Source organism: Mustelus asterias, unplaced genomic scaffold (assembly GCF_964213995.1).
Source record: "Mustelus asterias unplaced genomic scaffold, sMusAst1.hap1.1 HAP1_SCAFFOLD_443, whole genome shotgun sequence".
Classification (NCBI taxonomy): Eukaryota; Metazoa; Chordata; class Chondrichthyes; order Carcharhiniformes; family Triakidae; genus Mustelus; species Mustelus asterias.
Window position 1 is genome coordinate 168,086 of NW_027590396.1, and position 12,726 is coordinate 180,811.

The 12,726-nt window shown below is 46.4% G+C and overlaps 1 protein-coding gene across 1 annotated transcript in view; it reads left to right on the forward strand.

Annotated features, from left to right (window-relative positions):
* The first annotated feature begins 990 nt into the window (after nt 1–990).
* Nucleotides 991–12,726, forward strand: part of itga10 (integrin, alpha 10) — a 177,623-nt gene continuing 165,887 nt past the window's right edge. The window contains exon 1 of the mRNA XM_078204773.1: nt 991–1,596. Coding sequence (XP_078060899.1) covers nt 1,545–1,596 — 52 coding nt within the window. The 5' untranslated portion in view covers nt 991–1,544. The remainder of the gene's footprint in view (nt 1,597–12,726) is intronic.

Consider the following 12,726-nt stretch of genomic DNA (forward strand, 5'->3'; position numbering starts at 1 on the left):
ACCCTGGTAACCCCCCGACACTATTTACCCTGCTCTAATCCCCCTGACACTAAGGGACAATTTAGCATGGCAATCCTCCTAACCAGCACACCTATTGGACTGTGGGAGGAAACCGGAGCACCCGGAGGAAACCCACGCACACACGGGGAGAATGTGCAGACTCCGCATAGACGGTGACCCAAAGCTGGAATTGAACCCGGGTCTCTGGTGCTGTGAGGCAGCAGTGCTGACCACTGTGCCACCGTGCAACATTCACTGACCAAGAGCTAGATAAACATCTGGCTAAGGTTCAGGTTAGCAGCAATCCCGACAGGTGTAGACTGACATCTCGAAAAACGGCATGTGGTAATGGATAAATATTTGGGAGAATTGCTCAACAGCTTTCGGGAACCAGAGAGTATTTAAACCAAGATATAGCTCATGCGATTAAGTAGATTGGATAGGGTCCATGACTCCACAAGCAGCAAACAGATGAGATGGATAACAGGTCAATCTATATTTATTTGGTATGTTGGCATGAAGCTCCCCGTTGTAATCTGAATCTTGCTTTGGAACCTTCTGTGTTCACCTAGAGAAGCAAGTGGGCCCTCATAACATAATGTCCCGTCCAAAAGGCAGCACTTCCAACAATGAAGCATACCCTTGGCACTCGAGCACATTCTTAGCGTGTCTAAAAGATCTCGCTGTCAACTGCGACTAGTGGATAAAATTATAATTTTCCTTTAAAGCATCCTCCACAAGTGTGCAGCTCCAGGGCGATTAGCCAGAGGAACCCCACAGAAGCAGTTCAGGAGCAGAGAAGGTCTGAGACGGTGACTGGACGATGTGCAGCTTTGCACTGCCTGTGGGTGGGGCTGTGCTTACGCCTCAAGACCACAGCCTGTATATAAAGTGGGTGATATAAAAACAGCCAGGGACACATCTCAAAACTCTGCTGCATTCAGTTAGGGAATAGGGAATATGAGAGGCTGAGAAGGGGGAGCAATATAGACCCTAATATATTTGGAGAAAAGGAGTTAAGTAGTTGATGTATTTGGAAAGAGAGGAAAGGAAATTAGTAGTGAATCCGAAAGAATATATATATTTTTTACTAAGTGCACTATATAATTAGAGACAGTGATATTTTTGTCCAGGCTAAAAGACGAACGAAAGAGAGAAGGGATAAAGGATTGCAGCGAGGAAAAGAACAGAAGGAAATATTAAATAGATCTGGGAAGAATAGAAATAAAAGACAGATATGTGGGAATTTTAATTCAGTTGATAGAAACAGAAATAAAGTTTAAAGATCAGGTGAAGAGTGAAAAACTGAGGCAGAGGAGCAATAAGCTCGCATCATAAGAGAAGGAAGCACTTTACACATTGTGCCACTGTCCTAGTAAACCTCTAGCCCCCTGACTCCAGCGCATGCTACAACCCTTCGAGTCAGCCACAAACACGGCAGGCAGGTCGGTGCATTTCTTCAGGAGTGTTGGAGGGAGTGAAAGATCTGGGACTGTGAGGGCCATGCCTGCCAGACTCTGTTGATCTAACACTTGTTTATACCCATGGAGTTAAACAGATCATCCTTTGTGCTCTACCTACTGGTTTTATGGAAAGGTAAGGGACAAGTTTTTTTTTTCTCTTCCTCTCTCTCTCTCTTAACCCATCCTCTCTTTTTTTCCTGCCATTATATCACTTTCCCTCTTTTTACCCTTTCCTCATTCCATTCCTGGTCGTTCATATTCTTATCTTAAATGTACAGTTTCCCAGGATAAGGAACGAGAAGGAGTGGTGGGGCTACTCTACAGGTAGCTCATGCCACAAAGGACATCTTCATTTGTGTTGCTGTAATCCGTGATGTAAATTCTCACAAGACCGTTTAAAGAGTCAAATACCTCCACAGGTTTTGATTATTAGTGTTCTTTTACCCTGGCTGTCTTTTACTGTGGCACTTTTTCCTGCGTTATTTTAATGGATGGAGGATATTTGATGTAATGTACTGAATTGACGAAGGGAACTGATTGACCCTCAGCATGAGTGCTGATTGGGAGCAGTAACTGAGCTTAAAGGTAGAAGGAATCTGGGTCGATATTAGTAGAGATATCACTCTGTGGGTGGGCGGCACGGTAGCATAGTGGTTAGCACTGCTGCTTCACAGCTCCAGGGACCTGGGTTCGATTCCCGGCTTGGGTCACTGTCTGTGTGGAGTTTGCACATTCTCCCCGTGTCTGCGTGGGTTTCCTCCGGGTGCTCCGGTTTCCTCCCACAGTCCAAAGGTGTGCGGGTTAGGTTGATTGGCCATGCTAAAATTGCCCCTTAGTGTCCTGAGATGCGTAGGTGAAAGGGATTAGTGGGTAAAATGTGTCGGGATATGGGGGTAGGGTCTGGGTGGGATTGTGGTCGGTGCAGACTCGATGGGCCGAATGGCCTCTTTCTGTACTGTAGGGTTTCTATGATTAACAGAGTCTGGCTGAAGGGAGCCACTAAGGCTAAGAATTCAACAGTGGATTAAGGTAAACAGATATATTCTTGGGCTTGGGAAACAACCTGTATTCTTGCGGCTCCTTTCATCAAAGCGATCCAAGGGTCGCTTACTAGAACTAGGGGGCATGGCCTCAAAATAAGGGGGAGCAGATTTAGGATTGAGTTGAGGAGGAACATCTTCACACAAAGGGTTGTGAATCTGTGGAATTCCCTGCCCAGTGAAGCAGTTGAGGCTCCCTCATTGAATGTTTTTAAGGCAAGGATAGATAGATTTTTGAACAGTAAAGGAATTAAGGGGAGCGGGCGGGTAAGTGGAGCTGAGTCCACGAAAAGATCAGCCATGATCTTATTGAATGGCAGAGCAGGCTCGAGGGGCCTACTCCTGCTCCTAGTTCTTATGTTCATTATCAGACAAAATTTTGACACGAGCTGTTAAGGAGATATTAAGGTGGATGACCAAAAACTTGGTCAAAAATGTTAATTTTATGGAGCGTCATAAAGGAAGAGAGAGACATGATTCTCATAGCTAAGTTTTAAAGTTTATTAATTAGTGTCACAAGTGGGCTTACATTAACACTGCAATGAAGTTACTGTGAGAATCCCCTAGTTGCCACACTCCGGCGCCTGTTCGGGTTACACTGAGGGAGAATTTAGCACGGCCAATGCACCCTAACCAGCGCGTCTTTCAGAGTGTGGGAGGAAACCGGAGCACCCGGAGGAAACCGATGCAGACACGGGGAGAACGTGCAGACTCCGCACAGACAGCAACCCAAGCTGGGAATCGAACCCGGGTCTCTGGCACTGTGAGGCAGCAGTACTAACCCACTGTGCCACCCTAAGTGGAGTTGAGGCAGAGATGAGATCAGCCATGATTGTATTGAATGGCGGAGCAGGTTTGAGGGGCTGAATTGTCCACTCCTGCTCCTAGTTCTAACGATAAAGGGGAGGGGAAAGTTCCGGAACTCAGCTGCATGTGTGCTAGCTCACACCAAGTCCCATCCACCCAGCGCCCCTGTGCCTGCCAACCTCGCTGGCTGTCAGAGAATAAACAGCTGCAACTTATTATCAGGTTAATTCAGTTGGTGTTTGTGTGAAAACCTACAATTTTTGGTTGTTTTCCCTCCACAGCCGGTCTGGTAGCATTTGTGACTGGGAGGGGTCCCATGGGAGGGAATTGCAGAACGTGGGGCTTTGGCAGAAGTGAAGCAATTAAAATCGGGAAGAGGACAGACTTTGAGAAAGACTGATGCCTCAGAAGGTTATAGGGCCAGAGGAGATTGCAGAGCTAGGAAGGCACACAACCATGAAGGGCCTTTTAAAAGCAGATAGAAATGAGGTATTACTTAACTGGGAGCCAGTGAAGGTCAGCGCACGCAGGAGTGGTGGATGAACAGGACTGGGTGGGAGCTCAGGCACAGGCAGCTAAGTTTAGGATGCTCTTACGGATGGTAGGAAATGGATTGCTGTGGCCAGGACTGTGCTGGAATAGAAGTCTAAAGTAAAGTATATTAGTCACAAGTCGGTTTACATTAACACTGCAATGAAGTTACTGTGAAAATCCCCTAGTCGCCACACTCCAGCGCCTGTTCGGGTTACACTGGGGGAGAATTTAGCACGGCCAATGCACCCTAACCAGCGCGTCTTTCGGAGTGTGGGAGGAAACCGGAGCACCCGGAGGAAACCCATGCAGACACGGGGAGAACGTGCAGACTCCGCACAGACAGTGACCCAAGCCAGGAATCGAACCTGGGTCACTGGCGCTGTGAGGCAGCAGTGCTAACCACTGTGCCACCGTGCCGCCCAGCATTTGTTGCCCATACCTAATTGCCCCTTGAACCAAGTGCCTTTATTAAGTTACTGTGAAAATCCCCTAGTCGCCACACTCCAGCACCTGTTCAGGTACACTGAGGGAGAATTTAACATGGCCAATGCACCCTAACCAGCACGTCTAAGTTTGAAGTTTATTTTATTACTGTCACAAATAGGCTTACATTTACACTGCAATGAAGTTACTGTGAAAATCCCCTAGTCGCCACACTCCAGCACCTGTTCGGGTTACACTGAGGGAGAATTTAACATGGCCAATGCACCCTAACTATCTAGTCTAGAGGTAACAAAGACAATGGGTGAAGAAGGTTCAGAGCAGAGGGGTTGAGGCAGGGAAGGGTTTGAATGATGTTATGGAGGTGGTCTTAATGATGGTACAGTGTGTGGTTGGAAGCTCATCTCTCGGTCAGATATGACACCAAAGCTGCAAGCAACCTGGTTCAGCCTTACCGATAAGACTGAGTTATTGCCTAACCTGGATGTACTGTGAAGTGATGTTGGGACAGCGTGACTTGTCGTACTGGTTGGTGATTGTTTTACAATGCTATTTAGATTGGGAATTGTAGAATCCCCACAGTGCAGAAGGAGGCAATTCGGCCCATCGGATCTGAACTGACTCTCCAACAGAGCTTCTTACCCAGGCCCTATTCCCATAACCCCATATATTTAAAGTTTATTTATTAGTGTTACAAGTAGGCTTACATTAACACCGCAATGAAGTTACTGTGAAAATCCCCTAGTTGTCACACGAGGAGAACGTTCAAACTCCGCACAGACAGCGACCCAAGCCGGGAATTGAACCCAGGTTCCTGGCGCTGTGAGGCAGCAGTGCTAACCACTGTGCCACCGTGCCGCCCCAATGCCCCATTAATCCCCCTAACCTATACATTTTGGGACACCAAGGGGTAATTTAGCTTGGTCAGTCCACCTAACCTGCACATCTTTGGATTGTGGGAGGAAACCGGAGCACCCGGAAGAATCCTGGGCAGAAGCGGGGAATCAGGATATTGAATTCGATGATCAGCCATGATCAAAATGAATGGTGGAGCAGGCTCGAAGGGCCGAATGGCCTCCTCATGCTTCTAGTTTCGGTGTAAGCCCACGCAGACATGGGGAGAACATGCAAACTCCACACAGATAGTGACCCAAGGCCGGAATTGAACCTGGGTCCCTGGCACTGTGAGGCAGCAGTGCTAACCACTGTGCCAGGAATTTTGAATAAAAGGTGATAATGGTATCGATCCCAATCAGATAGGTTGGCTTGAAACTTTGATAATGGTCTTTCTGGAAGATTGCAGCCCTTTTTATTGATAGACATACTGTACTTGGAGCTGCTGTCAAAATAACCTTAACTGCATTCCAGTACATCTAGAGGAGTGCACATGCTGTAATAGCAGGTGCGCCAACAGTGGAACCTTGCAAAGATGGCTTTGTTAAATCAACAGACAAGGTGGGAAAGTGAAGTTGAAGATCATCATATCACTCGATGGGCCAAATGGCCCACTTCTGCACTTGCATCTTATGATCTTATCACCGTAGGGCACAGTGGCACAGTGATTAGCACTGCTGCCTCACAGCGCCAGGGACTCGAGTTCGATTCCCGGCTTGGATCACTGTCTTTAATGTTGCAGCTTAATGAATGATTTCTGGAAATCTAAGTACAGTACATGGTTCCCCTATATCCATGTTACTTCTTAAAAAACCAATAAATTGATTAAACGTGATTTCCTTTACAGCAAAACCGTGTTGACTTTGCCTGATTACCAGACTTTTTTTCAAGTGGCCTGTAATGTCCTTAGTAATAGCTTCTAACATTTTTCCTATGGTGGCACAGTGGTTCGCACTGCTGCCTCACAGTGTCAGGGACCCGGGTTCGATTCCCGGCTCGGGTCACTGTCTGTGCGGAGTCTGCACGTTCTCCCTGTGTCTGCGTGGGTTTCCTCCGAGTGCTCCGGTTTCCTCCCACAGTCCGAAAGATATGCTGGTTAGGGTGCATTGGCCGTGCTAAATTCTCCCTCAGTGTACCCGAACAGGCGCCGGAGTGTGGCGACTAGGGGATTTTCACAGTAACTCCATTGCAGTTTTACTATAAGCCTACTTGTGACACTAATAAAAATTTAAAAAAAAAATAAGATGGGTGTTATGCTATTTGGCCAGTAGTTCCCTCCTTTCTGTCTTGCTTTTTGAATAAAGGAGTTATATTTGCTATTTTCCAATCTGATGAAACAAAGAACAAAGAACAGTACTGCACAGAAACTGTCCCTTCGGCCCTCCAAGCCTGCGCTGATCATGATACCTGCCTAAACTAAATCCGTACGTACTTATGGAGTCCGGATCCTCCCATTCCCATCCTATTCATGTATTCATCTAGTTGCCCCTTGAATGCCGCTATCGTACCTGCTCCCACCACCTCCCCGGACAGCGCGTTCCAGACATTCACCACCCTCTGTGTAAACCTTCCCTGAATCTAGGGAATTCTGAAGCATTAAAACCAAAGCATCAACTATCGTGCAAGTCACATCTTTTAAGACCCTCGGATGAAATCCATCAGGACCCAGGGACTTGCAGCTCCAACTCAGTGCGTGATTGTAACTTTCTTGAGTTGCTCCTTCCCTTCCATTCCTGACTTTCAGCTATTTCTGGGATGTTACTTGTACCCTCTCGGGTGAAGACTGATGAAAAATACCTGTTCAATTCATCTGCCATCTCCCTATTTTCTCTTATTAATTACCCAGATTCACTTTTCAAACGATTAATGTTCACTTTGTTAACTGTTCTTTTAAAAATATCTATAGAAACTCTTATTATCTGTTTTCTATATGTCTAGCTAACTTTCTCTGATTTTTCCCTCTTTGCTGTTTTTTTTATGTTCTGTCCAATCTTCTGACCTGCCACCCATCTTTGTACAATTATATGTTGTTTCTTTAAGTATATCTATCTTTAACATTTTAGTTAACCACAGACAGTGAGTCCTCCCCTTGGAATGTTTCTTTCTCACTGGAATGTATCTATTCTGTGTATATCCCTTCAAAATCTGCCACTGCATCTATATTGATTATGCTTCAACCTAATTTGCTTCAACCTATGCTTCAACCTAGTTTGCCTCCATGTCCTCATAATTGCCCTTATTTAGGTTTAAGGCACTAAGCTTGGACCCACTCTTCTCTCCCTCTGTAATGACTTCAATCAGGCCATTGAGGTTGGCCTATTGGAATATGAACTCCCTGATTAAGGAGTCAGTTGATGGATCCATCAGGGAGTCTTTTCCTTGTATTTAACAGGGAGTGTCAGTTCCTCTGGTACTCCCAAAGGAAGACTGCTATTGGAATTGTAAATAAAGGGATTTTGGTGAAGGGACTTCTGCCTCCAAAGACTTGTTACACCCTCGAACTGCATTAAACAATCAGTGGTAAAGTTTGTCCTCCTGCGTCACCTGATGTGCGCCCATGGAACGTGATGTAGAAAAGAAATCCTGACCAATTAATTTCTTTCCCCACACCAGCCACGCAGGTGGTGAAACCAAGTGAAACGCATTAACAGCTATTTAAAAACACAGACCCTATCGTTCCTGTGGTGTTTCCATGGTCGGTTGATGGATGTAAATAAACAAGATGGTGACAACAGTTGGGAGATAGCCTTCAGGAACGCACAATACTGCACCTTCCACTGTCTCAACTGCATGTTTTCAGACCATTGGAGTTATTTACACAGCTTGCTTCAGTGTTAAATGTTGACATAAAACTGTGACAACAAGCAAGTGTTTGCATAGATCAGATTCCTAAAAAATATACATGAGAGAGTAGATTCATAAGAGGCACTTTAATCCTGTATTAATTTCAGGACGTGCACAGAATCCCCTCCACCCCCCTTCCCCCTCGTGCCACTATTACCAAACAACAACCACAGTGCCGTACTTTGGACCGAATTACTAACTCTTTCCAGCGTTGCCTTGCCTGTAGGAATAAATTACCATTTTAAACTATCGCACGTGTTTCACCAAAACAAATATACACGGGGCACAGCTGCAATTTTTCTCCTAGTAAATTTATATTGAGCGTACGCTCCAGGTAACTAAGCAAAACAGGATGCTGCAGGTTGGGTTACCCCTCGAGGGGAACCAAAGTAATCAGGGAGAGGAGGTGAAAAGGCGATCGCTGGCATTTCTAATGACGCAGCTAAATTGGAGTAGGGATGTGAGTCTGAGCTGAAAATCAAAAAGAAGCCTGTTTTCTTCCAACAGTAGAGGCTCTGTCAGAGCCTCCCCTCTCCACGCCCTCCCTGTCCACACAGGAAGAATCGTACCCACCCACACTAAAAACATCACCATGTTCAGAGGAATGCAGGAACCGAGAGACCAGGTTATATTCTTAACGCACCATCTCTGACTTCCATTTTCTTGCATTTGGCCACCCCTTGCGTTTCGAGTCTTTCGAGACAACTCCACCTTCAGCATTCGCAACGCTGGAATCGCCTCGCCCTTGGCAGCAACTGTACCCGACTTGCTGCATTTGCCCTGAGTTGAAATTAGCCACATTCACCTCTCGTGATGTGCCACGAGATTGAGTCGCAGTCCGACTCCACAGTGGGAGCAGCAGAATTCGGTAGCAGTAGAGTTCTGGTTCACTGGTGTCCTTTAGGGAAGGAAGTCTGCCGTCCTTACCTGGTCTGGCCTACATGTGACTCCAGAGCCACAGCAATGTGGTTGACTCTCAACTGCCCTCCAAAGGGCAACTAGGGATGGGCAATAAATGCTGGCCCAGCCGGCGACGCCCATGTCACCTAATGAATAAAAACAAAATAGTGGAGAATGAAGTTCCACACAGGTTGTGTCCCTACTGCATCCTCAAAACACACAGAACTTGCTTGGAGGTGACAGTTGAAGGATATACATTAAGGACAGGCAATGGCCTAGTGGTATTATCACTAGACTATTAATCCAGAAACTCAGCGAATGTTCTGGGGACCCGGGTTCGAATCCCGCCACGGCAGATGGTGGAATTTGAATTCAATAAAATATATCTGGAATTAAGAATCTACTGATGACCCATTGTCGGAAAAACCCATCTGGTTCCCTTTAGGGAAGGAAATCTGCCGTCCTTACCCCGGTCTGGCCTACATGTGACTCCAGAGCCACAGCAATGTGGTTGACTCTCAACTGCCCTCCAAGGGGCAACTAGGGATGGGCAATAAATACTGGCCCAGCCAGCGACGCCCTAGTCCCACAAATGAATAAAAAAATCACGAGAAACAATTGGTTGGGACTATCCACTTAGGGATCCAGCACCTGATTCTTTGTAAACTGGAATCGGTTAAGCAGTTCTTTGTGCCTTTGTCCCTGATTTGATTTGATTTATTATTGTCACATGTATTAGCATACAGTGAAAAGTATTGTTTCTTGCGCGCTATACAGACAAAGCATACCGTTCATAGAGAAGGAAATGAGAGAGTGCAGAATGTAGTGTTACAGTCATAGCTAGGGTGTAGAGAAAGATCAACTTAATGCAAGGTAAGTCCATTCAAAAGCAGCAGGGAAGAAGCTGTTCTTGAGTCGGTTGGTACATGACCTCAGACTTTTGTATCTTCTTCCCGAAGAAGATTGAAGAGAGAATGTCTGGGGTGCGTGGGGTCCTTAGTTATGCTGGCTGCTTTGCCGAGGGAGCGGGAAGTGTAGACAGAGTCAATGGATGGGAGGCTGGTTTGCGTGATGGATTGGGCTACGTTCATGACCTTTTGTAGTTCCTTGCGGTCTTGGGCATAGCAGGAGCCATACCAAGCTGTGATACAACCAGAAAAAATGCTTTCTATGGTGCATCTGTAAAGTTTGGTGAGAGTCGTAGCTGACATGCCAAATTTCCTTAGTCTTCTGAGAAAGTAGAGGCGTTGGTGGGGCTTTCTTAACTATAGTGTCAGCGTGGAGGAACCAGGACAGATTGTTGATGATCTGGACACCTAAAAACTTGAAGCTCTCGACCCTTTCCACTTGGTCCCCGTTGATGTAGACAGGGGCATGTTCTCCTTTACGCTTTCTGAGGTCGATGACAATCTCCTTCGTTTTGTTGACATTGAGGAAGAGATTATTGTTGCCGCACCAGTTCACCAGATTCTCTGTCTCATTCCTGTACTCTGTCTCGTCATTGTTTGAGATCCGACTCACTACGGTGGTGTCGTCAGCAAACTTGAAAATCGAATTGGAGGGGAATTTGGCCACACAGTCATAGGTGTATAAGGAGTATAGTAGGGGGCTGAGAACACAGCCTTGTGGGGCACCGGTATTGAGGATGATTGTGGTGTGCTGGCCGCCTTTAACTCCGAGATGACAAAGACAGACTCACATCTGTTCAATAACGGAACAAGATGTCATTAACATCTTGACTTTGCACAATGCGATCTTCTTGTCTTGTCTGTTTTACTCTTTCCCTAAAACATGGGGGCGGATACCTCTATCGTCCAACTACGGCAGGAAACTGTCAGAATCCAACCCAAACAGGACAGTTGAGAATAAATATTGGCTGAGGTTAGAAATTGAAGAACTCAGATTCACCATATGGAAATCCACTCCAGTATTTACTCGAATGATCGACTTTGGCAGAAAATTGGTGAAGCGTTAGTTATAATTGCTTTGGTTCAGTTGGTAACACTGTTAATCTCTCCATCAGTGGGTTGTAGGCTTAAGTCTCATTTCAGAGACTTGAATATATAATCCAGGCTGAAACTTAAATGCAGTGCTGATGGAGTGCTGCACTGTCATAGAATCCCTACAGTGCAGAAGGAGGCCATTCAGCCCATCGAGCCTGCACCGACACAATCCCACCCAGGCCGTACCCCTGTAAGTCCACATATTTACCCTGCTAGTCCCCCTGACACTAAGGGGCAATTTATTGGCCAATCAACCTGACCATCACATATTTGGACTGTGGGAGGAAACCGGAGCACCCGGAGGAAACCCATGCAGACACGGGGAGAACGTGCAAACTCCACACAGACCGTGACCCAAGCCGGGAATCGAACCTGCGTCCCTGGCGCTGTGAGACAGCAGTGCTAACCACTGTGCCACTGTGCTGCCCAACGGAAGTGCTGTTTTTGGATGGGATGTTAAACCGAGGCACCATCTGTTCTCACATGAAAGATCCCATTGGCATGAGGCGAGGGGAGGCGATGGCCTAGTGGTATTATCGCTAGACTATTAATCCAGAAACCCAGCTAATGTTCTGGGGACTCGGGTTCGAATCCCACCACGGCAGATGGTCGAATTTGAATTCACTAAAAAAATATCTGGAATTAAGAATCTACTGATGACCATGAAACCATTGTCGATTGTCGGAAAAACCCATCTGGTTCACTAATGTCCTTTAGGGAAGGAAATATGCCTCAGGAACCTTGGTGACCTGCCATGCATCTTGTAGATGTATACACGGCTGCCACTGAACCCAAGATCCCGTTGAGGCTGTCCTCGTGTGCGGAACTTGTCTAAACTGTTGTTTGTACTCGTTGGAATTTAGAAGGCTGACCCATAAGATAATAAGACCCATAAGATAATGAAGGGGCTGGATAGGGTAGAGGTGGAGAGATTCTTTCCACTTAGAAAGGAAGCTAGAACTAGAGGGCACAGCCTCAAAATAAAGGGGGGTCAGTTTAGGACAGAGTTGAAGAGGAACCTCTTCTCTCAGAGGGTGGTGAATCTCTGGAATTCTCTGCCCACTGAAGTGGTGGAGGCCACCTCGTTGAATATGTTTAAATCACGGATAGATGGATTCCTGATCGGTAAGGGAATTAGGGGTTATGGGGATCAGGCGGGTAAGTGGAACTGATCCACTTCAGATCAGCCATGATCTTATTGAATGGCGGGGCAGGCTCGAGGGGCTAGATGGCCTACTCCTGCTCCTATTTCTTATGTTTCTTAAAAGTTTCTGCTCAGCAATTCTACGTTGTCGTGTGTCGTGGAGGCCGCCTTGGAGAACGCTTACCCGCACACATGAGGACGGCCTCAACCGGGATCTTGGGTTCATGTCACACTATCTGTAACCCCCACGACTTGCCTGGGCTTGCAAAATCTCACTAACTGTCCTGGCTGGAGACAATACACATCTCTTTAACCTGTGCCTAACCCTTTCTCCACTCACATTGTCTGTACCTTTAAGACTGGATTACCTGTAAAGACTCGCATTCCAACCATTATCTTGTAAATTGAGTTTGTGTCTTTATACGCCCTCTTTGTGAACAGAACTCCTCACTCCCTTGATGAAGGAGCGAGACTCCGAAAGCTCGTGCTACCAAATAAACCTGTTGGACTTTAACCTGGTGTTGTGAGACTTCTTACTGTGCTTACCCCAGTCCAACGTCGGCATCTCCACATCATTACTAGTCCAGTGATAATGCCACTGTGCCATTGCCTCCCTTTGGTAAGTGAGAAGATTTCTGTCCAGAGTATCCAGTCAG